This window comes from Xenopus laevis, chromosome 3S, assembly GCF_017654675.1.
Source record: "Xenopus laevis strain J_2021 chromosome 3S, Xenopus_laevis_v10.1, whole genome shotgun sequence".
Classification (NCBI taxonomy): Eukaryota; Metazoa; Chordata; class Amphibia; order Anura; family Pipidae; genus Xenopus; species Xenopus laevis.
The window spans coordinates 89,972,307-89,997,581 of record NC_054376.1 but is presented as its reverse complement, the minus strand read 5'-3'; the positions used below and the strand labels follow the sequence as shown (position 1 = coordinate 89,997,581).

Sequence of the window (25,275 nt, the reverse complement as noted above, 5' to 3'; positions counted from 1 at the left end):
CTGGTGACAGCACGTATATTCTGTACCTACACTGCAACATTTAGCTGGCTCCCAGCCACATGCAAAGAAAAGATGTGGCCAGTGGTCAGACTCTTAGGGTCAGGGTAAACAGGCAGATTCGGGGAGATTAGTCGCCCGGCAACAAATCTCCTCTTCTTCGGGGTGACTAATCTCCCCGAATTGGCTCCCCTGCCTTCCGCCTGCTATAATGAGAAAACGCCAGTGCAATGGCACTCGTGGCACTTCGATTTCCAAAGTTGCCTCATGAGGAAACTTCAGGTGACTTCGGAAATCGAAGCACCGCGAGTGCATTGGTGCAGGCGATTTTTCATTTTAGCAGGCGGAAGGCAGGGGGAGATTGTCGCCCCTGAAAAAGAGGCGATTAGTCGCCAGGCAACTAAATCTCCCCGAATATGCCCGTGTGCCCCTGCCCTTAACGTCTGCTAAATGCATCTTGCACTCAGCAGCTAAAGGTATTGATAAAAAAAATTAAGTGCCCAGATAACAAAGTCTTCATGTTCTCATCAGTGTCATTATCCTCCAAAAGGTTTTTCTCTGAGCAGGCCTAGGAAAACTCAGGCATTGTGTTTTTCAAACACATAGATCCATACCTATTGTCTCATAAGAAAGCCTACTCAGAAAATATGGGCTTCTAAACAATGTCATTTAAGTTTACTTTTTGTGCTGTAAAAAAATTATAATTTGCTCCACCATCAGAAGTGTTGGTTATATTTAATGATATGTAAGAGGTAAATATGTTTTTGCTTGTTTTATAGTTCTGGAGGCAAGGATGCTAATAAATGTACATTGGTATGCATGATCTCTGTTTAGCTTCTTTATTTACATAATCTGTTAAACAGAGTTGAGAGCAGTCACTCATAATCACAGTACTTATGATCATAATATACAAAAATAAACTTATAACATTGGCATAAAAAAGTAAATTTCAATTGAAATATCAACATCAAGTTTAACGCACAGATTTGCTGCAAGACTTCTCACAAACAGTAGAATTATGCAGGTAAAGTTGTGCACACCTTCTGCCACAACCTGGGGCACAGTAAATGTCAAGTTTACGGTGATGTGTATTCTAAAATCAGCTGTAAAAGATTTAACAATATATTTCACAAACGATATGGTCTCCCCCATACAACCCATCCTATATCATGTACCCAACTGACATCCATATGCTCCATACTGAGACTTCTGTTACCTGTTTATTTGTAAAAAGCCTATAAGTTTAAGCCTATTCCATATACAGGTATGGGATCCATTATCCGGAAACCAGCTATCCAGAAAGCTTCGAATTACGGAAAGGCCGTCTCCCATAGACTCCATTTTATCCAAATAGGTACTTGATATAAGATATTAATCCTTATTGAAAGCAAAACCAGCCTATTGGGTTTATTTAATGTTTACATGATTTTCTAGTAGACAAAGTATGAAGATCCAAATTATGGAAAGATCCATTATCCAGAAAACCCCAGGTCCCGAGGATTCTGGATAACAGGTCCTATACCTGTGATAATCATTGGCGGGCAGCGCTTCAAATCACCTTCTGCAAGAAGTAATGAGGTGCCCTAATCTCAAGTTCACAATTTATTTGCTAGAGCACCACTGCTGGTTGATAGGGTAATTAAGCTATAGCAATCAATTAGGAACTGATATGTGAATTGCAGAATAAAAGATATTTAAAAAAAAAATAATAATAATTGCAAATTATCTTAAAATGCTATCTAGAGCAGATTAATTAGCTATTCAAAGCTTTACACCTACGGCTTTGTGCCTTTTTTTCTGCCCAAGAACACTTAGGGCTCTTACACATGAGCGTTTTTACCCTGTGGCTGAACGCCGAAAAACGTAACGCAGGGGAGCGCAGGAATAGACGCATTTCATTATTTCAAATGGGGCTGTACTCACACAGGCGCGTGTAGGCGCCGAACGCAGGAAAAATGCAGCATGTTGCGTCTCAACCTGCGTTCGGCGCCTACATGCGCCTGTGTGAGTACAGCCCCATTTGAAATAATGAAATGCGTCTATTCCTGCGCTCCCCTGCGTTACGTTTTTCGGCGTTCAGCCACAGGGTAAAAACGCTCATGTGTAAGAGCCCTAAGTGTTCTTGGGCAGAAAAAAAGGCACAAAGCCGTAGGTGTAAAGCTTTGAATAGCTAATTAATCTGCGTCTATTCCTGCGCTCCCCTGCGGCTGAACGCCGAAAAACGGAACGCAGGGGAGCGCAGGTAAAAACGCTCATGTGTAAGAGCCCATAGTCTTCATATTTAACAAATGCCACGTCCTTCTACCTAATTGTATGCATTCCCCAGGGGAAATTTGTGTACACAGAAGGACTGCAACTGGTGCATAAGTGTATATCTGGCATATAGTATATTTTCATGTCTATATTAGTATACGGTATATATTATTACTCTGCCACATACGCCTGAAATGAGCATGTGGAGGCCTAACCATCCAAAGAAGGGGGTAGTTCACCTTCTGGACATATGTTCATGTCTAAAATTAACTCTTTTAAAAGATAACTTTTCTAATTGATTTTATTTTTTCTTGCACCATCATAAAGTCGTATTAAAAAGAAAACTTCTTTGTTTTGTATCCCCTTGCTTATTCTTTTCATTCCCTGGTAGAACAACAAAACAAACAAGGGCACGTAGCAAACAGCACATGCAATTCTATATATCTTCATGTTTTATGATTATTACAATGCTTGTGTCTGCAGAACAGGATATCTAACCTGCAGGTCTCCAGCTCAGGCGTTTTGGTTCAACAAGAGCTAGAGGGTCACAAATGTAAATTTTTGCTGTAGGAATTGCAGTTTATTCATAATTTGCAAAAAGTTGGACTTTTAACCACAAATCAGAGAGAGAGAGAGAGAGAGAGAGAGAGAGAGGGAGAGAGACCTAACACACTCACCTTTCTGCCTCAGGTACTGCATCTGGTGCCTGCTGCTCTGCCGTTCACTAAGCTCTTGCAGGAATCCAGACTCGGGGTTGCTCCTGCCCAGGAAGGCATCAGATCCAGATGCTTCAGTTGAGCTGTCCACACTATCCTGTTGGCGAAAATAACAAGAGCCTGCCCCACCACGATAAGTATCATAGAGCTCTGTAAGTAGCCCATTTACTAGCGATGACGTGCGACTGCGGCCTTGCTGCTGGGAATCACAGAGGGAGATATCAATATCATCACCGCCACTGTTATTCCCATTGTCTTGTGTTTCACTTGCCAAATCCTGATGATTGGTAAGTGGCCAGGCAACTTGGAATGCACCAGGCCAGGCACTGAAGTTTTGCTGGAAAGCAGTCCCTCCATGGCTCTCATTGACAAATGCATCACTCTCCACATCTCTGAATAAATCCTCGGCTTGCTCGTCCATCGTTTCTCTGAATAAATCCTCGGCTTCCTCGTCCATCATTTCTTTTAGAGTTAACTGTGCAGACATGATTCCAAATTGCTGCCCTGGCAAATGTTACCAACATGTCATCCAGTGAGACGCAAACATGAAGCAGTGACACACACACCACCCATGCCTGAACTGTTCCTTCCTTTTTCACTCCACAAGCAGCTCCCAACTTTCTGACTCCGATAGCAGTTCCTGGAGCGTACTAAACAAAGCAACAGGGGGAGCTGACACTTCCAAAACCGTCCTCTCCCTATAAAGCTCCTTTATTTTCTTTCCCTCGCCTCCCTCTGACTAAGTGGTGCAAACCAGTCTGGTAACTTTCCCAGATACTTGTCTAACAGGTGAATAAGAAGCAGTGTGACGTGTGCATCATTCCACCTGCAGCAGCTCAAAGGTATGCATGTCAGTCTACCTGCATTGGATAAGGAGGGAAACACAAAGCAGCAGTTATTAGCAAACATTTCAAAATAATTCCAAATAAACCCACTGGGACTTTAGTTAATGTATTGTTAGTATTATTATCCGGAGTCCTATCCTATTTTGCTTCATTGTTTTACAGAAATTCTTCCCAGAGAAGCTCACTTTTTAGCAGAGATACAGGCAAAGTCGTGGGTAACATAAAAAAAAAGATATAATGTAGCTGTTATATAGGGATCAGGGAATTCCTGTAATGGTGCTGCACATCCTGCTTCCTTCCCAAGAAAATTCTGAAAGTCAGCTGGCACTTGTGCAGCCCAATCAGATATTCACACATACATACAATATCTACGGCACTTACTGCCACTGCTTTGTTTGGAGGCGACAGATAAGAAGGTGAGATTTGCGTCCCAGTAGCAGCAAGTCAATGTGCCCAAGCCTTACAAACCTTTGTGGGAGGGGCCAGGGATTTAGGGGCTGGGGGAGGGGGAGTCAGGGGTTATAAATTGGGTGGGAATGGTTTGAACTGCAATGTACATATTAAATATCTATAGAAGGCTGTACTTATGGAACTAGCCTTGGGGCTCAGCTACATTGCATTATGTGCTACTAGGATATTCAAATCTTCTGTAAACAAAGCTACACCCCTCTGCTTGTGACTGGGTAAAGGAAAAGTATTCTGGAGAGCAGTCACCTTTACTTTGTGCTGTTTTGGACATCTTTATAATAATTCCAGCTATCAGGCCTTAGCACGTAGAGGGGTGTTTTGTTTTCCATTTAGGGTTTACATAAAATCAGTTCATTTTTTATAGGGTTCTCTCAACCCTCCATGTGATGTGATTTATAACCCCCAACAACTGAAAGCGATACATTTTTTCCTCCAAGTTATGTAAATTAGGCTTATCCAAACACTATAAATTTAGTACATGTCTATTTCCATTGCTGGCAACACTGCCACATACACTTGAAATGAGTATGTGGAGGAATAACCACCCAAAGAAGGGGCTAGTTCACCTTTTGGATATGTTACTAGATGTTACAGATGTTACTGGGCTCCACAGAAAATACATTTTAGGGCCCCCAACATATCCAGAGATTGTCCTGTTTTGAAATATATGTCGAAATTGCTCATTTATAAAGGCCCCATGGGGCCCCCTATACCTCCTGGGCCCCCCTGCAGCCACAGGGTCTGCTTCCTCTGTAGTTACTGCCCTGCTGGCAGATTTCACGTGAGTTTAATTATCTATACAGCTCTAAACTGTACATGCGCACACACACTCTCTCTACTCTCTCTATCTATTATCTGTGCTGCTGGTTCGGATTCTTGAAATAATGTAGCAGAAGCCAGCGTATTAATAAATCTGGTTAGACGCACTTAAGGCATTGTGGATAGAGGAGTCATACTGTAGCCGGAGGATTGCAGGCTTCTGCTTCTTTGCTTTAAGAGTAAAAGCCAGCAGTGCAGAAAGCAGCAAGGCTATTCTACATTTGAACAAATACTTAGGCTCAGTGCTCTTATGCAATGTAAAACCAAGAACTATAACCCTTTTGAAATAAGTAGCCCATTGGCTGCCATGCTAAACACAAGGAAAAGTGTAGCCTACCCCTAGAAAGAGGATGGGACTGGGAGCATACATAATGCTAAATGTAGATCCCTTCATAAGCTTAAATCTGTTTGAATATCTGAAATACTATCCATGATTAAAAAATAATGTTAATCGGTATTTAATTAAACCCTGACCTTTATCCAGGAAGTATGTGTCCTTTATATACTTTATTCTTGGCATGTGAGTATTTGGTCTGATGATTAACACTGCACTACTTGTTTCCTTTAGTCCTTCTTTTCATACTTTTTACTTCCTCCTGCCTATGAATTTTTCTGATTTACTTGCTTAACCTGTGTATTTTTTCCTTGGAAGATGGAATATGTTAAAACTAATCAAACGAAAAAAGGCTAAAACACACCATCCACCATAACCAAACGACAACTTAATACAACCTTACAACCCCCCTGTAGAACCTTTGATAAAGCAGGGTCAGTATACAATTGGCTTTCCTCGTGAGGGACTTGGCCATGGCAATACACGGGCAGATTATGCATGGAATCATGGGTTACCTGTGATTTTGTCTTTCTCAAAGGACACACACGACCCTTCCTCATGGGCCCCCTGTTCCCCCCGTTTGGAGCTCTGCCCCCTCTTTAGTTATGGCCACTACATATAGATGGAAATATACCTGTGAAATTAGACCTTGGGCATATATAGTAATGCACTGCCACTTAAAACAATTATAGGACATAAAAATATATGCAAAAAAACATACAATAGGGTGGGATTTGGAAAACAGTGGATAGAGCAACTGTTCTCCAAATTGCTTATTCATAATATATCTATGGTTGCCATAAGAATAAAACTAATTGGTCAGGCCCTTTCTTGCCTGCACAGAAGTAGGTGGGCCCAGATACTATGTAGTATAGAAAAAACAATTTAAAAAAATTAACAAAGCGTCATTGGTTCTCATTGTTCCCCCAAACGAGTGAATCTTTCCTGATATGTCCACATTGGGGTGGGTGATTCAATCGTGGGCCCTAGGGTCGATCGCATCACATCGAGGAGTATATCTTCCCTTTAAATTGTCTTACTGGGCACCAGTGTTAAAATTAGAAGGGTCTGGTCCCCCTAGCAAAATCATTTTAGGGTCCACATAAACATTGGGAACAGGGCAGCAGTCCCATCTGTTTTTTTACAGTGGACTTTTGCAGGCTTCACATTGTTTATTATGTGAAATGAGAGGTTGGCCCAAAACAACACAAGGGGACCACACATGGGCTCAGTCTGATTGTAAGTTGTATGGTACTTGTCCAATTCTCATATTATTAGCAACTGAAGGTGCATATTGGAAACAAAGTGTTAAAAAAGCATAGCGTTTACGGTACAATGTTCAGTAATCCCATTTCCTAGAATAAATAAGAATAACAACAGGATAGCACATACACGTAACACTTTTTTTTTTCCATACGTGGGGCATCTTGCCTTACAAGTCTTCACTATTTCAGCAATGAAATGCACTGTTACTGAATCACAAGGTAATTGTAATCTTGTTCAAATAATTACCTAGGTTGTGTGTGGCTCCTACTGTTAGTGCAGTAAAAACATAAATCTTGTCTGTGGCAGCTGTAACATGAAAACGTTGTCTACTGCAGCTATGAAACTAAAATAATGATTACACAAACTGTACTTTTGAGACCAGATTATTTTCATTATCTGCAATAAAATATTTTATCAAAATATATAGTAATGATGGGCTGTGTATATGCAACATCACTGACCTTTTTCCTCTGGGAATAAATAAGGATGAATGAATTGGTTAAATAATGAATGAATTGGTTAATTAATGCATTGATTAATTAAGGGTTGTACAGTATTATGAATAGGGTTACAGCCTTTGTGGTTTTGTACTGGACAGGTTAAAGTTAGGCCCAGACCTGACAGTCTAAAAAAAAAATAAGTGTTAAGTAGTAATTCATAGGTATATGACTAATGCAAATGTTCAACCCAGGCCACATCCCTGACGACCATACTCCCTGCTCTGACTGGTTAGGGAATTTCGGATTTGTGAAAATTCTGACAGTAGGTGAGAGGTTTGGTAAGAGGTTGGCATACCAGATTAACTTCCAAAAAGTTTGGGTGAGTTAACGTGTACATGTCTGCCTCTATCATTCAAGCACATGGTTTTCTCCATGCCAAACAAACGTGCACTCACGTTTGTATACCAATGGGCCCCCTTTCTGCCTGGGGCTGCCGACTGCTATAGGATTGGCTCTACTGGTGAGCTCTGCACTTTTTGGGACATGAGGAGTTGCCATATTATTAAGTACCAAAAAGCTGTGTATTGCTGAATCACACAGAACTTGGTGCTAGGTACTAAAATGAGAGCAGTCCCAGGGCACCTAATAACTAATTATTAAACAAATGATCAGATGGGTGTATGATGTTTTCCAAAACTGTGTTTTCTACTAAATGTGTTGTTGGGTAAATAAATCAAAACTTGAAGTTTGGTGCACTATAGACATTACCGCCATTGGTTTGACATTAGTAACACTAAATGGCACCTTGAAATGCCCCAAAACTACGGGCTAGTTCAGTTCAGTAGAGAACAGTTTCTCCAGCCACTGTTTTCCAAATCCCACCCAGTAAAATCAAATTAATTGGCTGCCATGGTATTAGAAGAGAGCCCAAAAATCTAGAACCTACTGAGCTTGGCATTCATGCACTTGACAAACCATTTCATCACTTATGGTAGGGATGTCATTAGAGTAGCCAGATGGTTCCTGCTGTGCCAAAGATGAGTTCAGACTTTCAGTTTATACAGAAAATGTGCATCAAGAGTAGTCTTCACCCTAGCCCCAAGGCGAATAGGTGGCAATATGAGTATAAATTCTTGCCAAAATAAGCAAAGAAAAACTTGCTGCAAGCACTTTTTTGTAACGTGTCCGCAAGAATCTGGATATACAGTATGAACACAGGGTGAAAAGAAATGCATAAAAATACAGATAAGATGCCAATTACTATCTAAAACATGCAGATGTCACGCCAAACATGCAGATGTCTCCCAGATATGCCCACCGCCAACAATCGAATCACAACGAGGAGAATACAGGCGTTGATGCGGTCCTCGATCCAACGGGATTTTCAAACCTGCCCAATCTGGCCAACTTTCGGACAGATATCGATCGGGGGAAGTCAGTCAGAGGGCCCATACACTGCCCATTAAGCTGCTCTCTTTGCCCAGTTCTCTTGCATGGGAGCAGGTCAAGGGGCCACATTGTTAATGATAGGCAGGAATTAAATGACTCAGTAAGCCTAATGTCATCAGGAAGTGGTTATGACCAACAGGTCCGGACTGAGAATTAAAATAGGCCCTGGCATTTCAGGTACACAGAGGCTCAATCAGCCCACACAGAGGCCCAAACAGCCCACTAAATAGTGACTTTCTATGGGACCTTATAGCAGCCCCTCTGGCATTTGCCAGAACCCATAGATTGCCAGTCCGGGCCTGATGATCAATCAGAGATAGACTGTCATGGTTACTTTCAATACATGGAATCAGGTGTGTCTGTGTAAAAATACAATTATATTTATTACGTTTTTAAGTTCAGGTAATATTTTTGTACCTTACTCCAATCACGGAGCATTAAGGGGAGACCATCCTTTTATTTTCAAGCGGATGGCCTTTTTTTGTCCTGTGTGCAAAGATGTTTTTAAGTAAGCGATGTTCTCCTCTTGCTGCTCCGTGATTCAAGTATGTTTTATAGATTTTGGTAACTGCTTGGGATCTCAGTACATGTGTAACATGGAGGAAATGTACTAGCCAGTAAGTGCTCCCACTAAGACTGTTTTTTGGACAATATTTATGCACTTTTTCTACATAAGCCCTATTGAATGAATGAATCAAAAATGGGGTATATTTTCCCGTTAAATGGTCTAAATAGTCTTAAGGTGGCCATACACGGGCAGATAAAGCTACCGATATCGGTCGTTTGGACCGATTTGACAGCTTATCTGCCCGTGTATGGGGGCTTCCGACGGGTCTTCCCGATCGAAATCTGCCCACGATATCGATCGGGAAGGTTGGATTTTTACCCGACCAACCCGTCGGAGCCGCTTGGCGCATCGTAATTCGTAATTACGGCCGAACGCTCGAATTACCCCCGATATAGCCACGCAGTTTAGTGGCGATGTCGCCAAACGAGCGGATCTTTGAGTCTATGGCCACCATTAGTCCCAGCCCTTGAGTCCTGTGCACACCATCAGCCGCTTGCCACTCCTACCCCCTCCCTGGCTGAACATCAGTTATATATAAGTATCATCTAAGAATCACAGAGTTCTGCCAGATTGGCTTCGTTTTGCTGGCATAATAACATTGGTTTCAGAAACTGGCAGAAACACTCTCATTCCAACTTTTTTTTTTAAGTTTTTATTTTTAATTATACCATGAAGACAGAAATTGTTCAACATTGGAGGTTATGACATAGGATAGGTTTAAGTCAGGGCTTTGCCCCATTGTGTTACTGCAGCACTAACACTGGGTCATTTTGTCATATCTTGACAGGGGTAATTCAACCTTACACACTTTGAACTTTAGTTATGATATAGGCAACACGCAGGCCCGGACTGGCAATCTGTGGGTTCTGGCAAGTGCCAGAGGGGCTGCTGTATGGTTCAATAGAAAGTTACCATATAGTGGGCTGGTAGGGGGCTGTTTGGGCCTCTGTGTACTTGGAATGGCAGGGCCTATTTTGACTCCCAGTCCAGGCCTGCAACAGTGTCCTTTTTTCAGAATAGTTGGCAATTAGACTTCATTTTTTAAGGTTTTTACATATTTACATTTTCTATTCTGGAGCATTGAGCTTGGTTAAATTTTTCTAGAAAACTGCCACTGGTTTGAACTAAACAGTCCTGGATAACTCAATAGCATTTTCATTTGCAGGCTGGAAATAGGCATGGGAAGGCTGTTAATTAAAAAAATAATAATAATAATACATAAATACTAAAGGCCAACTGAGAACTACTAAATACAAAATACTAATAGGTTGCTATTCCCTTCACAGCTGTGGCTAAACATTAGATTGTGATACTGAGTGCTCAAGTGCAGCTATATCAGCATACCTCCCAACTGTCCCGTTTTGAGCGGGACAGTCCCGCTTTTGACAGCTCAACCCACTGTCACAGATTTGTACTGATAAGTCCTGAGTTTCTCTTTGATCTGCTGCACTGAACAGCCAGAAACAGATACAAAGTTTCTAACTTAATTGGGTCTTGGCAGACAGTCCAGAATATATATATACTTAACATACTTTTGTAACAGTTTTATAAGATAAGAAAGAAGACTTTCATTTGCAAAACTGTAATAACACATAAAAACCACAGAAATGCGTTCAAACTTTCTTAACCTGCCAAATTATGTAAAATGAACATTGTAATTAGGGGGAGTGGCCACAAAAGTGGGCATGGGCTAAGCGCGCCAAATCTTTTTGTCCCTCTTTATGTTTCCTAAATGTTGGGAGGTATGTATCAGGGGTGTCCAAAAGGTATGTCAGGATCTACCAGTAGACCTTTAGTTGGTGATTAGGATCTCAAGACACTGTCAACAAATGGGACAATATCACTAAAAGTAGACCTCACGTTAATAAAGTATGAGCACTCCTGAGCTATATAATCCCCAGCACTATATAACATGGAGGCAGTGTCGGACTGGCCCGGGGGGACACAGGGAAAAAATCCGGTGGGCCCCGACTCTTAATGGGCCCCGCCAGGTCAGTCCCCTCTCCCGATCGGATTAGGTAGGAGTGCGGGGTCGGAGGGGGTCCTAGACATTAGTCCTGGTGGGCCCTGGGCCCCCCAGTCTGACCCTGCATGGAGGGAATATGCACTTTAGGGTAAGCTATAGCCCTAATGAGAAGGCACCCTGGAAAAATTTTAGTATGTTATAGAATGGCCAATTCTAAGCAATGTTTGAATTGTTCTTAATTATTTTATTTTTTATAGTTTTTTAATTATTTACTTCTTCTTCGGACTCTGTCCAGCTTTCAAATGGGGGTCACTGACTCCTATTTCAAAAACCAAATGCTCTGTATTGCTACAAATCTATTGTTATTGCTATTATTATTATTTTTTTTATTCAGGCCCCAGCCTATTCATATTCCAGTCTCTTATTCAAATCAAGGCATGGTTGCTAGGGTAATTTGCCCCCTAGCAACCAGATTGCTGAAACTGCCAACTGGAGAGCTGCAGAACAAAAAGTGAAATAACTCAAAAAACAGACACATAATTCAAACTAACTGCAAATTGTCTCAGAATATTATGCTCTGCATGATACTAAAAGTTAACTTTAAAAAGAACAAGACTCTGGGCTGGGGCAGCACCACATTACTACATATGACACGGTGGAAGAGGCTAGCTATATTCTACAAGAGTTAGCTGTCTAGCTATATTCTACAAGGCTGAGTGTTAGCTGTCTGAGTGTTAGCTTTGACTGACACAGGATTATACCATCAACAACATCTGGGAAGCGTCACATGGGGAGAGATCCTGGTTTAAAGGAACAGTACTGACCTAAATACTCAGGAAAGGACAACAGAGAGGGCCCCTTCTGCTTTAATATACAAGAGCCTCTCCCATACACCGCCCCTTCTCCGCTTTTCACTCCTCCTCCAGCTCGCAAGGAGCACGTGATCGCTGTGTAAGAGAGCAGCTGACGATGTGTGTGTATTGGGGAAGAATCGCAGCGATGAGATAGAGAGAGAGGATGGCTCGGTGTTTACTGCGCACTATGCTTCGACCTGGCACCGAGGCGCCGCGGATCTACCTGCTCCTCCTCCTCCTGGGGCTCCTGGGGCCGTCACTTCTCTATGTGGAGGGGAGGTCTCGGAAGGCAAATATTGTGCTCATTCTGACAGATGATCAGGACGTGTCTCTGGGCGGCATGGTGAGTTCTGCGGCCACTGCATTAAACCATATATATATATATATATAGGGCTTGTAATGGATAAGTACATTGGCATCTCTTTGGGGTTCATTGACCTCGGTGTGACTTGTATTAGTTAGCAGCTCCTGTATTCATCCCAAATAGTTATTGGGAGCAGCTCAACTAAACTCTTCTAGGCATCACTACAGGTGTCACATATGGGGCCCCTGTTTTATAGATTTCCATAGCCTCAACCACTTACTGGTGGACCCCCTGTCTACATTGGAACATCCCACACCTTTAGCCTATATCCCTCCCCAATGATTGGTTCCCTATTTACTGTATTTTCACCTGTGCTAAATATCACTGTCATAGGGAAGTCAGGTGATTTGTTTTCATGCTTCCTAAAAGCACTGTAAATAATATGTTGTAGTAATGTTAGACTGATTAGGTATTGACTACACTCGCTCACCCACCAGAAAACGTCATTATTTTAGTTCATTTACTGGTTCAGCTCAATGCTGTGACCCTGCAGCTGCTGGAATGGTGACTATAGAGAACTGATGAAGACTGATAAGAAGAACAATGGGGTATCTGATACTGAATGGAATACAATACCCGTGGCTTCTAATCTAGCTGCATTGTCTTACTGAGGACAGATAGTGTCCCTGGATGGCTGAATCAATTTATTGGGTGCATGCAGTTTTTATTACTACTGCTTAATAATGTTTATTTACAATGGTTTACATAGCTGCCCCATTCAACTTTATGACTAAGACAATTGTCATAAATGTATACTGAAATGGCATATCAGTATTTATTATTATTATTAACATGTATTTATATAGGGCCAACATATTGCGAAGCACTGTAAAGTTAATGTGATTATACAACTAAATCACATGAATTATATACATAGAACATATGGAGTTACATACATCACAATCAATACAGGTACAAAATGTGAGAAAGGCCCTATGCAGAAAGAGCTTGCACTCTAAAGGCAAGGGAGTAATACACAAGGTGTGGGAGTGGGCAAGATTGAATTAAGTGGGTGAGAAATGTGGTAGTGTTTGTGGTGTTGCATTTGGTAGTTAAGCAGAATGAGGGTAGGTTTCTTGAAAGAAGTGCGTTTTAAGAGATTTCTTGAAAGCAGAAAGGTTGGGAGAAAGTCGGACAGACCATGGGAGAGAGTTCCAGAGGAGGGGTGCAGCCCTTGCAAAGTCTTGAATGGGAGCATGTGAGGAGTTGAGTAGCAGGTCAGTAGAGAAGCATAGTAAGCAGTTGGGTGAGTGAGCTCTACTAGGCCCAGAGCAATCATGGGGTCTGTTTATAGTTGCACTGCAGTTGATAAAATTTACTGATACTGTAATTATGGTGAAAGACCTACACCCATACTGTCCTTACCTTCTCTTAAAGGAGACATTTTGTGTAAAAAATAAGAATGTACCAGCGCATTATACTCATTTAGATATAGAAGAATTGTGCTTACAAAAGTAGTGTTTCAGGCTGATTTATTGAATATTTCTGCAAAACCCCTAATAATCCCTCCCTTCTCTTCCACTTCCTGCTCCCTGAATTCCCAGGCTGTACAGGGGAGCCGGCAGCTCTCAACTCACTGCACTGTAGGACAGGAACCAATATTAAAGATAATACTCATTTTTAGCACCATGTAAAAGCAACACCATATATTATTTATAATTGCCTACAAAATTAGGGGTTTTTCATTTATCCTATATTTCTCCTTTATTTAATGCTTTTAACTTTCCCTGGATAAAGAGCCCTCAGCATGGAGCAGCCAAGGCTTATGGTGTGTGCAAATATTACATCTATTAAATCTCATTTTTGGATGCATTCAAAGTAAAATCGTTTTAAAGGGACAGTATACCCTTACAAGCCCTGTATTCCTTATGTTCAAATCTCTTTCAGTTGCTTTCTATTTTACAGTTGTTCTAATATTTAACTTTTGAGAATGAAGTTTTTGCTATGTTTTTCCTTTCCCATGTTTCTCAGTAACAGCTCAGTTAGCCATATAGCTGACATTCTCAATTGTTACAGTACAGTTCCCCAGGTTTACTTAGAAATTGTTGCAAAGCAACTGTTACAAAAGCGTTCTGGGGAAATATATGAACTAATGGATCATATTTTAACTATTTAGAAGGCCAGTGACCTGTGTTGCGTGTGATTTAGCAGAGGCAATTCTCAGTATTGTCAATGGCAGGGTATTTTCTGCTGTTGTGTAGCAATGACAAGTAGCTGCTACTAAGTAGCTCTGCATGTCTTCACAGACATTTCACAGACATTTCTTATTCCTATTGGGTATAGAAATAAGCGGTTCCAATGTGAGGCCTTGAAAAACCTATAGAACAGGAGCCCCACATATATCTGTCACGCAGGCCCGTCTCCCGACCGTACAAGGACCAATAAGCTGTTTGCAGCTTTTATCAGCCTGTGTATGGCCACCTTTAGTGCAGTGACTGATGTGGAGATTTGTTGCATGCAATTATTTATGCACTACTGTAAACAACATATCTCCTGAAAATGCATCTTCATAGGAAATAATGGAACTCGCTGGCGGTAACATCACTATATCGCAAAGTTTTCTCCTGAGGCAACTTGGGGCAATTTGGAAGAATGAAGCATTGCATTGGCTTTACTGCCGGCAATTTCAATTATTTCCAATGGAGAGGCATTTTCAGGAGATTTGCAGACGTGCACTTTTATCGCAGGCAACAAATCTCATCGGTCACTGCCCTTAGACTTTGGACACTATGGGCACATTAATTCCTATACTGTACTAAAATTGAAACTGTAGAGATGCTGACAAACTAATTCTGAACCAATCATTACATCTGCGTTGTGCAGCTGCTATCAGCAATTAAACACTGACCGAATGTATTTGTGCTGTTCAATGACGAGAGAGCCCTGCTCTAAGATACCCTAAAGTTCTCTGCTCCTCAACGATTGACTAAACTGTAAAAAGTTCACATAAAAGTTCACTGAGACTATTGAACCTTTGATTCTAGAAGGGTTTATTTTAAATGCTGTATACATTTATAATAACAGGCGTTGTCATACTGCTGTCATAAAACTATATATCCCCCATGAGCTGTTGCAAAGCAGTTCCCTGGCAACCAAATTATAATAAAACATGGTGGGATGCATGTTTGTCTTTATCCCACCAGCAACTAGCTCAAATGAAAACAATAACCGGAATCATGGTCCTTCTGGAAAACGAACCACATGGTAAAATGCCTTTTAAAGCCCAGAGATCTGGTACATTTTGTAAGTTGACTTTAGCAGATGGGAAGGATCTGTGGCTACAAAAGAAGCCGTGGTAGAATATCCATGTTATGATCTTCTGGAAACATTTTCTCATATAGGTTAATTACATATTGGATGAATGAATGACTTGTAGTGGCAGTTGTGTAACAACTAAGCAGAATCCACAAGGTTTTTTTTTTGTTTTTTATAGACCTGAACTTCGTAGTTTAATTACAGAAAACAAAATTTTGTTCCCAGTTGCCTAATCTGTTTTGGTTTATATCGCAGTAAAAGCCTGATACACCAGTGAGTCTTAATTATCATAAAGCTCTCCTAAGCGATGTCCTTGTTATGTTTCAATCAAATATCAGAAAGCAGTAATTCTTTTTATATTCCTTGTATATATGAAGTGTTTTATTATTGTTTGAAGATTTGTAAAGAAATTTTAAAGATTACACTGCGCCAAGACCCATATTTGTAATTCCAGGACTTTAAAAATGACTTTTGTTACACTAAAAAATAGTTTGTGATTTTTTTGCATCCCCAAAAATGATTTGGCTACAGACTGGCATAGATTCATTACACAGCTTTAAAACATCTTGTGTATCCAAGTGTCGCCTTTCATCCTGTAATACGTTTGTGCCTTTTTTCACTGTAGACCCCGCTGACGAAGACCAAGGAGTTAATTGCAGATCATGGAATGACCTTTTCAAATGCTGTAAGTTTTTATATTTTTTTTTTTTACTGTTGATTTTTCTTAATAAAGTAAGATCATATTTGGTAACACTGTACAATTGTGATCAAAATTACAGAAGCTTACAGACTAAAAAAGATGATACTGGGCTTTCAGAGGTGAACACCCCACAATGGTTAGTGACTGTGGTTATACAAAGTATAGGCCATGAGTAGACTAGCTTACTTAAATTGAGGCAAGTAATCCTGCTTCTTTCACTTTTATGCTGCTCCCATGCAGGCCGAGAAACATCCAGAGAGCAGAGTTCCTGCATCACCCGGGGACAGACACATGGAGTGGATTTTAATATAAGAATGGTTGTGAGTTACAGCCCTAAAAGCCACTCTGTGTGTCTGAACGCTGGCTGATGTAGTGCCTTTAGATCAGTGATCCCCAGTGGCTCATGAGCAACATGTTGCTCACCAACCCTTTGGGTGTTGCTCCCAGTGACCTAAAAGCAGGTGCTTATTTTTGAATTCCGGGCTTGAAGTGAAGTTTTGGTTGCAATAAAACCCAGGCATAATGCCAAATAGAGCCTCCCATAGGCTGCCAGTCTGCATAGGGCTACCAAATGGACATCGCAGCACTTATTTTGCACCACTCCGGAACATTGTTCATGCTTGCGTTGGTCCCCAACTGTTTTTCCATCTGAATGTTTCTCACGGGTTAAAAAAGTTTGGGGACCCCTGCTTAGATGGACAAGATAGAGCAGATGCCAGCGTTTAAATGTAGGCTAGTGTGGCATTAGGTTTTGGAGCAACATATGCTGCCATGCAGGAAACATCTTTTTTTTACAGTAAAGGCTTATTTCAGCAAGACAATGCCAAGCTGCATACTGCATGTGTTATAAGAGCATGGCTCTGAGGTAAAAGAGTTTGGGTTATAATTGTCTGGCCTGCGGTACAGACTTGTCACCCACTGAAAACATTTAGAGCATTATGAAATGAAAAATACAACAAAGGAGGCCCCCAAACTGTTGAGCAGCTGAAATCCTATATCAGACAAGAATGGCACAACATTCCACTTTGAAAACTACAGCAATCGGTCTCCTCAGGTACTAAATGGTTACAGAGTTTTGTTAAAAGAAGAACTGATGCAACACAGTGGGAAACATGCCCCTGTCCCTATGTTCTTGTAAAGGTAACTGGCATCCATTTCTTTCCTATTTACACTTTACTCTATTTGTACCAACTTTCTTGGAAATGGGTATGTGCAAACAATATGTAGCACTGGTTTTGGTGGAGAAATGTTAATGAATATTTCTTTTTTAGTATGTAGCCAGTGCCTTGTGCTGCCCAAGCAGATCCAGCATCCTGACTGGGCGATATCCACATAATCACCATGTCCTCAACAACACTATATCAGGAAACTGCAGCAGCAAAGCTTGGCAGAAGACTCAGGAGCCGTACACTTTCCCTGCCCTCCTTTACTCCATCGGCTACCAGACTTTCTTTGCTGGGAAGTATTTAAATCAGGTGCTTGTTCGGATTTTTTTTTTTGTTTAAATCTACTTTCACTCCCTACAGCTGTATAATAGGCCTTTATCAAAGGTAAAGAAACCCCTCTGTCAATGTGGCCACTTGTTTCTGTGTGTTAACATGAATGTATTTAATGTTTTTTATCTCAGTATGGCTCAGAGGAAGCTGGAGGGATAAATCACGTGCCCCCTGGCTGGAGTTACTGGTTTGCGCTGGTGAGTACTGTCCTACCCACATGATCTGTTGCTGTAAAATCTTTAGATAATATTCTGGAGAAAACAACTTCAAATACAAAGTTGTGCTAAATGCCAACAGCAGTCACTAATTTAGTAATTCTGTCATACAAATTGTTTCTTGGGAAACAGATGTGACTTTTCAGTCATTTGTTTTTCTATTGTACGTTAAAATATTATAATATGCGTGTGTGTTAACCTTTACATTAACTGTTAGTATGCTGTAGAGAATGATAGTCTGGTTTTTTTTTCAATAGTGTTTTATGAGTTATTTAGATTTTTATTCAGCAAGTATCCAGATTGCAGTTTATGTGATCTTGTTGCTAGGGCCCTAATTACCCTAGCAACAATGCACTGATTTGAATAAGAGACTGGAATAAGATTTGGTGAGGGCCTAAATAGGAATATGAATAAAAAGGTAACAATAAATGTGTAGCCTTACAGAGCATTTGTTTTTAAAGAAGAGGCCAGAGACCCCTGTTTGAAAGCTGGAAAAAGTCGATTGAAAAGTTGCTTAGAATTAACCATTCTATAAGATACTAAAACTTAACTCAGATATTTATGCTATATGTCAGGCACTGTCTTATTTCTCCTTGCAGCTTGCTGTTGAGTTATTATTATTATTACCATGTATTTTTACAGCACCACCATATTGCGCAGAGCTGTAACATAAACGTGCTTACACAAAGAAATCACATGAATTACATAGATATAACATACAGAGTTACATATATAACAACCAGTACCAGTACAAAAGGGGAGTAAGGCCCTGTGCAAAAGAGCTTACAAACTAAAAGAAGAAGATAAAGAGACACAAAGTGTTAAAATAAAAACACAATTTCGTCTTGTACTTTAAAGGGGTAGTTCACATTTAAGTTAACCTTTTCAAACTTCTTTTTTAATTATTTACCTTCCTTTTTCTGCTCCTTTACAGCTTTCAAATGGTGGTCACTGACCCCAGCCGCCAAAAATACTTGCTCTGTGAGACTACCTTGTTATAGTTTTTTGCTTATTTTTTTCACTACTTGGCTTAGCATTCAGACCCCCTCCTATTCATCTTTCAGTCTCACGATCAAGCCACTGCCCGTTTGCTAGGGTACACTTGTCCCTAGCAACCAGATAATTGATGAAATTTCAAATCTGAACAAAAATCTAAATCATTCTAAAAACACAGATTAGAACTGTCTACATAACACTGAAAGTTGATATAAAGGTAAGCTACTCCTTTAAAATCTGCTTGTCCTAAGTGCTTCAGTCTGTAACTTTGCCAGCAGCTCCTTGTGTGATACTTAGATGCGCCAGCAGAATGCAATTATGGGCAAATTGTTTGGAGTGTTTGCTTTCCTAATGCACACTATTGTGTTTGAGAGGTGAATCAGAATTGGTTAATCATAAATGGACTATGGACAACAAAGACACAGTGTTCTCATTGTAATCTAATGGCCCTTCTGTATTTGTCATCTAGCCTAATATTAACATTTGCTAACAATGTATAACCATTTTTAGTATGTCAAGCTGAGACTTAGACTTAGAGACAGTAACAAAGTAAAGAAATAAATTGCTTTACATTCTTTTAAATATAATTGAAATCTGTATATTTTATTTTATAGGAGAAAAATTCAAAGTATTATAACTACACTCTGTCAGAAAATGGCCGACCAAAAACCCATGGGGAAAACTACAGTCAGGATTATCTGACCGATGTCTTGGTGGGTGAACAGTTTCTTTTACCTTGGTAAAACGCATCCTCAGCTAACAACAGGGGGATATCTTCTGTCACATGATGTGCTCTACCATGTTGCACCATGTGTGCCCTAAATCATTATACACTGCCTTCTGGATTAATATCAATTGAGTCTTCTCTGAATGGTGTTTTTATATGTCCTAAAATGTTGGTGTTTTGAAAAGAGGTTTCATGTCTTGCACATGAAGGGCTTTTTTGGTCCTTTTAGCCCTTCTCACCCTAACCAGGTTTGGTTCTCTACCTCACTACTCCACAAGTCCTACTATTCAGAAGCAATGTTCTAATATCTTGCACTGATGAGATCTAGCAAGACTGAAACAGGCTGTTTGCAAGATTGTATATATGACTGAACTATTAGGTTGTATCTGTGTTATATGTATAGTTGGCCACTGGGACATAAAGGAATGATTTGCATGTCTCCACCCATCATGCCTTATGTGAGAATTAAATTCTCATTTTTGGTATTAAGGCAGTGCTCTGTATATGGCACGAGGCAAGTAAATAACTTCTGTTTTCAGAAGGACTTATGCTGCATGTCTTGCACATGAAGGGCTTTTTGGCTCATTTTAGTCCGTCTCACCCTAACCAGGCTAGGTTCTTTGCATTCGTTAAAGGAACTAACAGACAAGCAAACTCTAGCAACTCCTTACCACCACAAATCTAAAAGTGTGTAAATAACGTATGGCAGAAATAAGTGTAGAATAGTGTAAATTATTAAACGGTATATTTATCCGTAAAGAGGCAGTATGCCGCCAGTTCAGTTAACAGGGCATGTGCTGAAGATACTTTTGCTTATTGATCTGTTTTGTTTTTTGTTTTTGTTATTTCTCAAGCTACACTGGGAAACTGAAGTTGCTCTATGTTTGTGCAGAATTTACATTAAACTATTTATAATAAGGGTACACTAATCGTCCATCATTCTACATTACCCCTTATAAATAGAACATGGATCCTATTTATAAAGTTGCTTAAAAAAACCAAAACATAAAACCCATCACACATGGTAAGCATTTGATGCACAGCTTTTTATACATTGGTTTTGTTTTACAACACTTCAATATTGGGCAGCATATCGGTTACCAAACATGGTGTTACTTTTTGTAGCACAAAACCTACAGTGTCTAAAGTAGTGATCCCCAACCAGTGGCTTGTGAGCAGCATGTTGTTCATCTGCCCCATGGCTGTTGCTCCCAGTCTCTATATGCAGGTGCTTCTTTTTGAATTCCAGACTTGGATGCAAATTTTGGTTTCATAAAATCCATGTGTACTGCCAAACAGAGGCAGCCCTTCTTTGGCACCCAGGAACTTTTTTCATGCTTATGTTGCTTCCCTACTGTTTTTACAATTGAATGTGGCTCATGGATAAAAACGGTTGGCTCTAAAGGGACGTATTTCTTGGTGATCTCAGAAAGAATTTTAACATATTTATCAGTATTTAGCATACAAGTTTTTTATTTGCGTTTATAATATTTCAAGTGAAATGCAGCTGTGCATGTTAAGTATACTTCTCCATATTTGCACTTACAGTCCAATGTCTCGTTGGATTTCTTGAACTACAAATCTAACCATGAGCCATTCTTCATGATGATCGCAACACCAGCCCCACACTCTCCATGGACTGCCGCCCCTCAATATGAGAATGCCTTCCTGAATGTCAGTGCTCCCAGGGGAGGCAATTTCAATGTTCATGGAAAGGTATGTTTTATATCAGAACGACGTCTCTAAACTGCCCCACCCGTATTTTTTAGCACAAACTGTTATTTCACTATATCACAGTTAGTACCAGCACTAGGCTATTGTGATTAAGGTAACAGTGGAAGGGGCTTTTTTAATTTTTTGGACACTTTAATAATGTATTCTATGACTATCCACCCTCATCTTACTTATGGAAGACCCACTTTGACGTCTGTATTTTGGACTGGATACACTTCATTTACTTACTAACTGTGCAGTTGAATCATATTTTAAATGTAACAAACGGATTCATAAAATAATTTTCAGTTAATCCGCAAGTTCTTACAGGCCGAATTTGCTAGATATAACCTCTGTGCAAGGCGCATAATATGCAAACAAAATTAGATGCAAATTACAAAAATATTCCTTGTTTTGAAAACTCAAGTATTCCAGATAATAAATTCTATATCTGTACTTGGAGTTGGAGTTCAACACCAGCTGGAAGACTGCAGGATAAACATCCCTGTCATAAAGCAACTCTTTTTATGTTGTTTTACAGAGTCAAAGTAGATATACTGTGTGTAACCTCCAAATAAGGGAAAGTTGTGCTCACCACTAATTTTTAAAACCATTAGGCAGGGGTGCAATGAGGCTGTGACCACACAATACTTATAGACAGAGGACTTTTGTATTTGTCTAACCTCCAGATAAGCTTCTCTCCACAGATGCCTGATTTGCTCTTACCACCTTTTATTTGATTATTTTTAAAGGACAAGCACTGGTTAATTAGACAGGCCAAATCACCAATGAGCAATTCATCAATCCAGTACTTAGACAATGCATTTCGGAAAAGGTAAGAAAATGTTACACGCTGCAATCTGCTGATGAATTATCCGTTTGTCACCTGACTATGCTGGCATAATTATTATTGAATAGATATACAAAGCTTTTATTACAAGATAGAATGCTTAGGGATCCAATCAGTTTTGCACAAATTGCGCTTATCTTGTTTTCTGAAAGTGAATTTATGATAAACCATTTTTATTGCAACAGTAGTATGCGATCATACAGGGGCAATGTTACATACAGGAACACTGTTACAGTTCTTCAGATACAGCCAGCATCTTGTTTGGGAAATGATGTATTAAAAGGAATCTGTATTGCATGCCTGTGCAAGAGGGAATTCATTTTGCTCATCCAGTAATTGCCATGTTTTGCAGAACTTTTATTTTAGTGTTCTTTATGTTGAGCTTCATGTACATATTTGTTTTTTAAAAAAAAGCTAAGCAGAATCTGTCATATTGTAAAGTGAGAGGAATTATTCTATCAAAAGCATTTCTCAGTTCTAGGAATATCCTGTATAAAATATCCTTTACTCAGCATGAAAAGTATTTAGCTTTTGTTCTTTTCTGGGACAATAATTAAATACAAATTCTTGAATACAAATAACGAGTAACTTCTTAAAAGGGATCTGGTCATCGGAAAACATGTTTTTTTCAAAACGCATCAGTTAATAGTGCTACTCCAGCAGAATTCTGCACTGAAATCCATTTCTCAAAAGAGCAAACAGATTTTTTATATTCAATTTCGAAATCTGACATGGGGCTAGACATTTTGTCAATTTCCCAGCTGCCCCTGGTCATATGACTTGTGCCTGCACTTTAGGAGAGAAATGCTTTCTGGCAGGCTGCTGTTTTTCCTTCTCAATGTAACTGAATGTGTCTCAGTGGGACATGGGTTTTTACTATTGAGTGTTGTTCTTAGATCTACCAGGCAGCTGTTATCTTGTGTTAGGGAGCTGTTATCTGGTTACCTTCCCATTGTTCTTTTGTTTGGCTGCTGGGGGAAAAGGGAGGGGGTGATATCACTCCAACTTGCAGTACAGCAGTAAAGAGTGATTGAAGTTTATCAGAGCACAAGTCACATGACTTGGGGCAGCTGGGAAATTGACAATATGTCTAGCCCCATGTCAGATTCCAAAATTGAATATAAAAAAATCTGTTTGCTCTTTTGAGAAATGGATTTCAGTGCAGAATTCTGCTGGAGCAGCACTATTAACTGATTCATTTTGAAAAAATGTTTTTTTTCCACGACAGTATCCCTTTAAGTAGAGGTTTATTTTCTTTATCAAACGCATAATTAATTAGCATACCCCAAGGTGCTATTTTTAGTAATTTTCTCTATTTTATCATATCACATGCATGTTTTGTTCATGAATGCACATTTGAAAGATTTATAGAAATCAATTTAGAGAATTAAGTTGGGTATGACCATGTTGTTTTCGGCTGCAAAATGGATGACACTTCTTTCACCTAAACTCCATGTTTTCCCACTCACTTGAATAAATCTACACCATGCATAGTAAGAGAAGTGCTGGGGTATTAAAGGAAGACTGTAAAATACTAAAGATATAATTTTGTTGGTGCTTGACGGCAATGTTGGCTAGAGTAGTGTATGTGCGTTCGTGTGTGCCAATAGTTTTAAAAATGCTTTATGGCTGTGTCCTCCCATTACTTGATGTATGCTGGTTGTTTAGGCATATAACTAGTCACTTTATTATACAGATGGCAAACTCTTCTGTCTGTTGATGATCTGGTAGAGAACCTTCTGAAGCAGCTAGAAGTCCGCGGTGAGCTGGATAACACCTTTATCTTTTTTACATCAGACAATGGATATCACACAGGTAAGGCCATTCCATTTTAGAGTATATGAATTGGAAATAATTCTTAACTGCCACTTTGAAGCAACAGAAATATTGTATGAACCATTCGTATCCAGCATGGCTGCTGCAAATGGAAATAGGGCTAAATTAAAATGTTGCGGGCTAAAATTTTTCTTGGACAGGTTTTACAAATATTTTCTTCAAACGTTCCAAAATAAATCTTGCTTTACACTGTAGAGCAGGTTTTAAACCCTTTTTTGAAGTCCAGGGAACCAGGGCCATATGTATTGATAGGCACCCAAGGGCCTGTGCCTATATAATTGAATACATTTATTTGAGAAAAAAGCAAAAAACCTGCCAGCCATTGCAACTCAGCTCTCCCCAGTGGCAGAGCTGAGGGAGTAAGGAGTATAGGGCCTACTGAGCTAATAATAGGAAGTGATGTGTGACATCATACACAGCTGTATGTGTGACATCATACACAGCTGTATGTGTGACATCACTTCTGAAAGTTAGGTGTGCTTTTAGGTCAGGGGCCTAGGGTGGCACTGGACCTAAAACCATTGCTGCAGGGAACCCCATAGTTCCTAACAAGGTTACAGCTATAGCAAGAGCCGTAGTTTCTCGAACATCTAGTACGTTTATTATATAACCCAAATTACACTCTAACTGGCCTTCAAACTAGGGGTCATTTACATTGTGCAAGGAGGATACAACAATCTAGTACAGTTTCCAATAATCCTATACAGTTTGTAGAATGGTTGCCAACTGAGGCTACAACTTGGAGGGGTCCACACTTAGAAGAGCAGAATTTCTGTTTTAAAAAAGGTACTTTGGTTCTTTTTTTTTGCCCCTGCTAACTGGCCACTTGCTGCCTTCTGAGCCAAGGTTCTTACTTATGTGCCCCTTAACGCTACTGGACTTGCAGCAGGGGCAGTTGTTAATTCCCCTTCATGAGTATCTAGGAGACCAAACATCAGATATTGGGAACCACCACTGTAGAACCTGCATGTGCATAACCTGTTCCATTTCTAACGAAGTGAGAATGATCTCATTCTTTGAGAAGCCGTGGAAGATGAGGAAGTAAAAAAGGCAAAAAGCCAGACAGACTGTCCCTAATTGTATAACAAGGAAGTGAGACATGCTATGTTTTCTGTTGTAACTAACATGGGTGTGCACTTTCATTTCTT

General features: G+C 40.0%; 2 protein-coding genes across 4 annotated transcripts in view; one reads left to right on the top strand and one right to left on the bottom strand.

Annotated features, from left to right (window-relative positions):
- tbc1d30.S (TBC1 domain family member 30 S homeolog) overlaps window positions 1–4,289 on the bottom strand; it is a 40,565-nt gene extending 36,276 nt beyond the window's left edge. For both annotated transcript variants that reach the window (XM_018255987.2, XM_018255988.2), the window contains exons 1-2: window positions 4,193–4,289; window positions 2,928–3,826 (exon numbers count right to left, since the gene is read on the bottom strand). In XM_018255987.2, coding sequence (XP_018111476.1) covers window positions 2,928–3,453 — 526 coding nt within the window. In that variant the 5' untranslated portion in view covers window positions 3,454–3,826; window positions 4,193–4,289. The remainder of the gene's footprint in view (window positions 1–2,927; window positions 3,827–4,192) is intronic.
- Window positions 3,729–25,275, top strand: part of gns.S (glucosamine (N-acetyl)-6-sulfatase S homeolog) — a 34,053-nt gene continuing 12,506 nt past the window's right edge. The window contains exons 1-8 of one of the 2 annotated variants that reach the window (XM_018254062.2): window positions 3,729–3,808; window positions 16,220–16,279; window positions 17,566–17,769; window positions 17,922–17,987; window positions 19,616–19,714; window positions 21,277–21,444; window positions 22,194–22,276; window positions 23,988–24,106. In XM_018254062.2, the coding sequence (XP_018109551.1) occupies window positions 16,262–16,279; window positions 17,566–17,769; window positions 17,922–17,987; window positions 19,616–19,714; window positions 21,277–21,444; window positions 22,194–22,276; window positions 23,988–24,106 (757 nt within the window). In that variant the 5' untranslated portion in view covers window positions 3,729–3,808; window positions 16,220–16,261. 2 annotated transcript variants of the gene reach the window in all.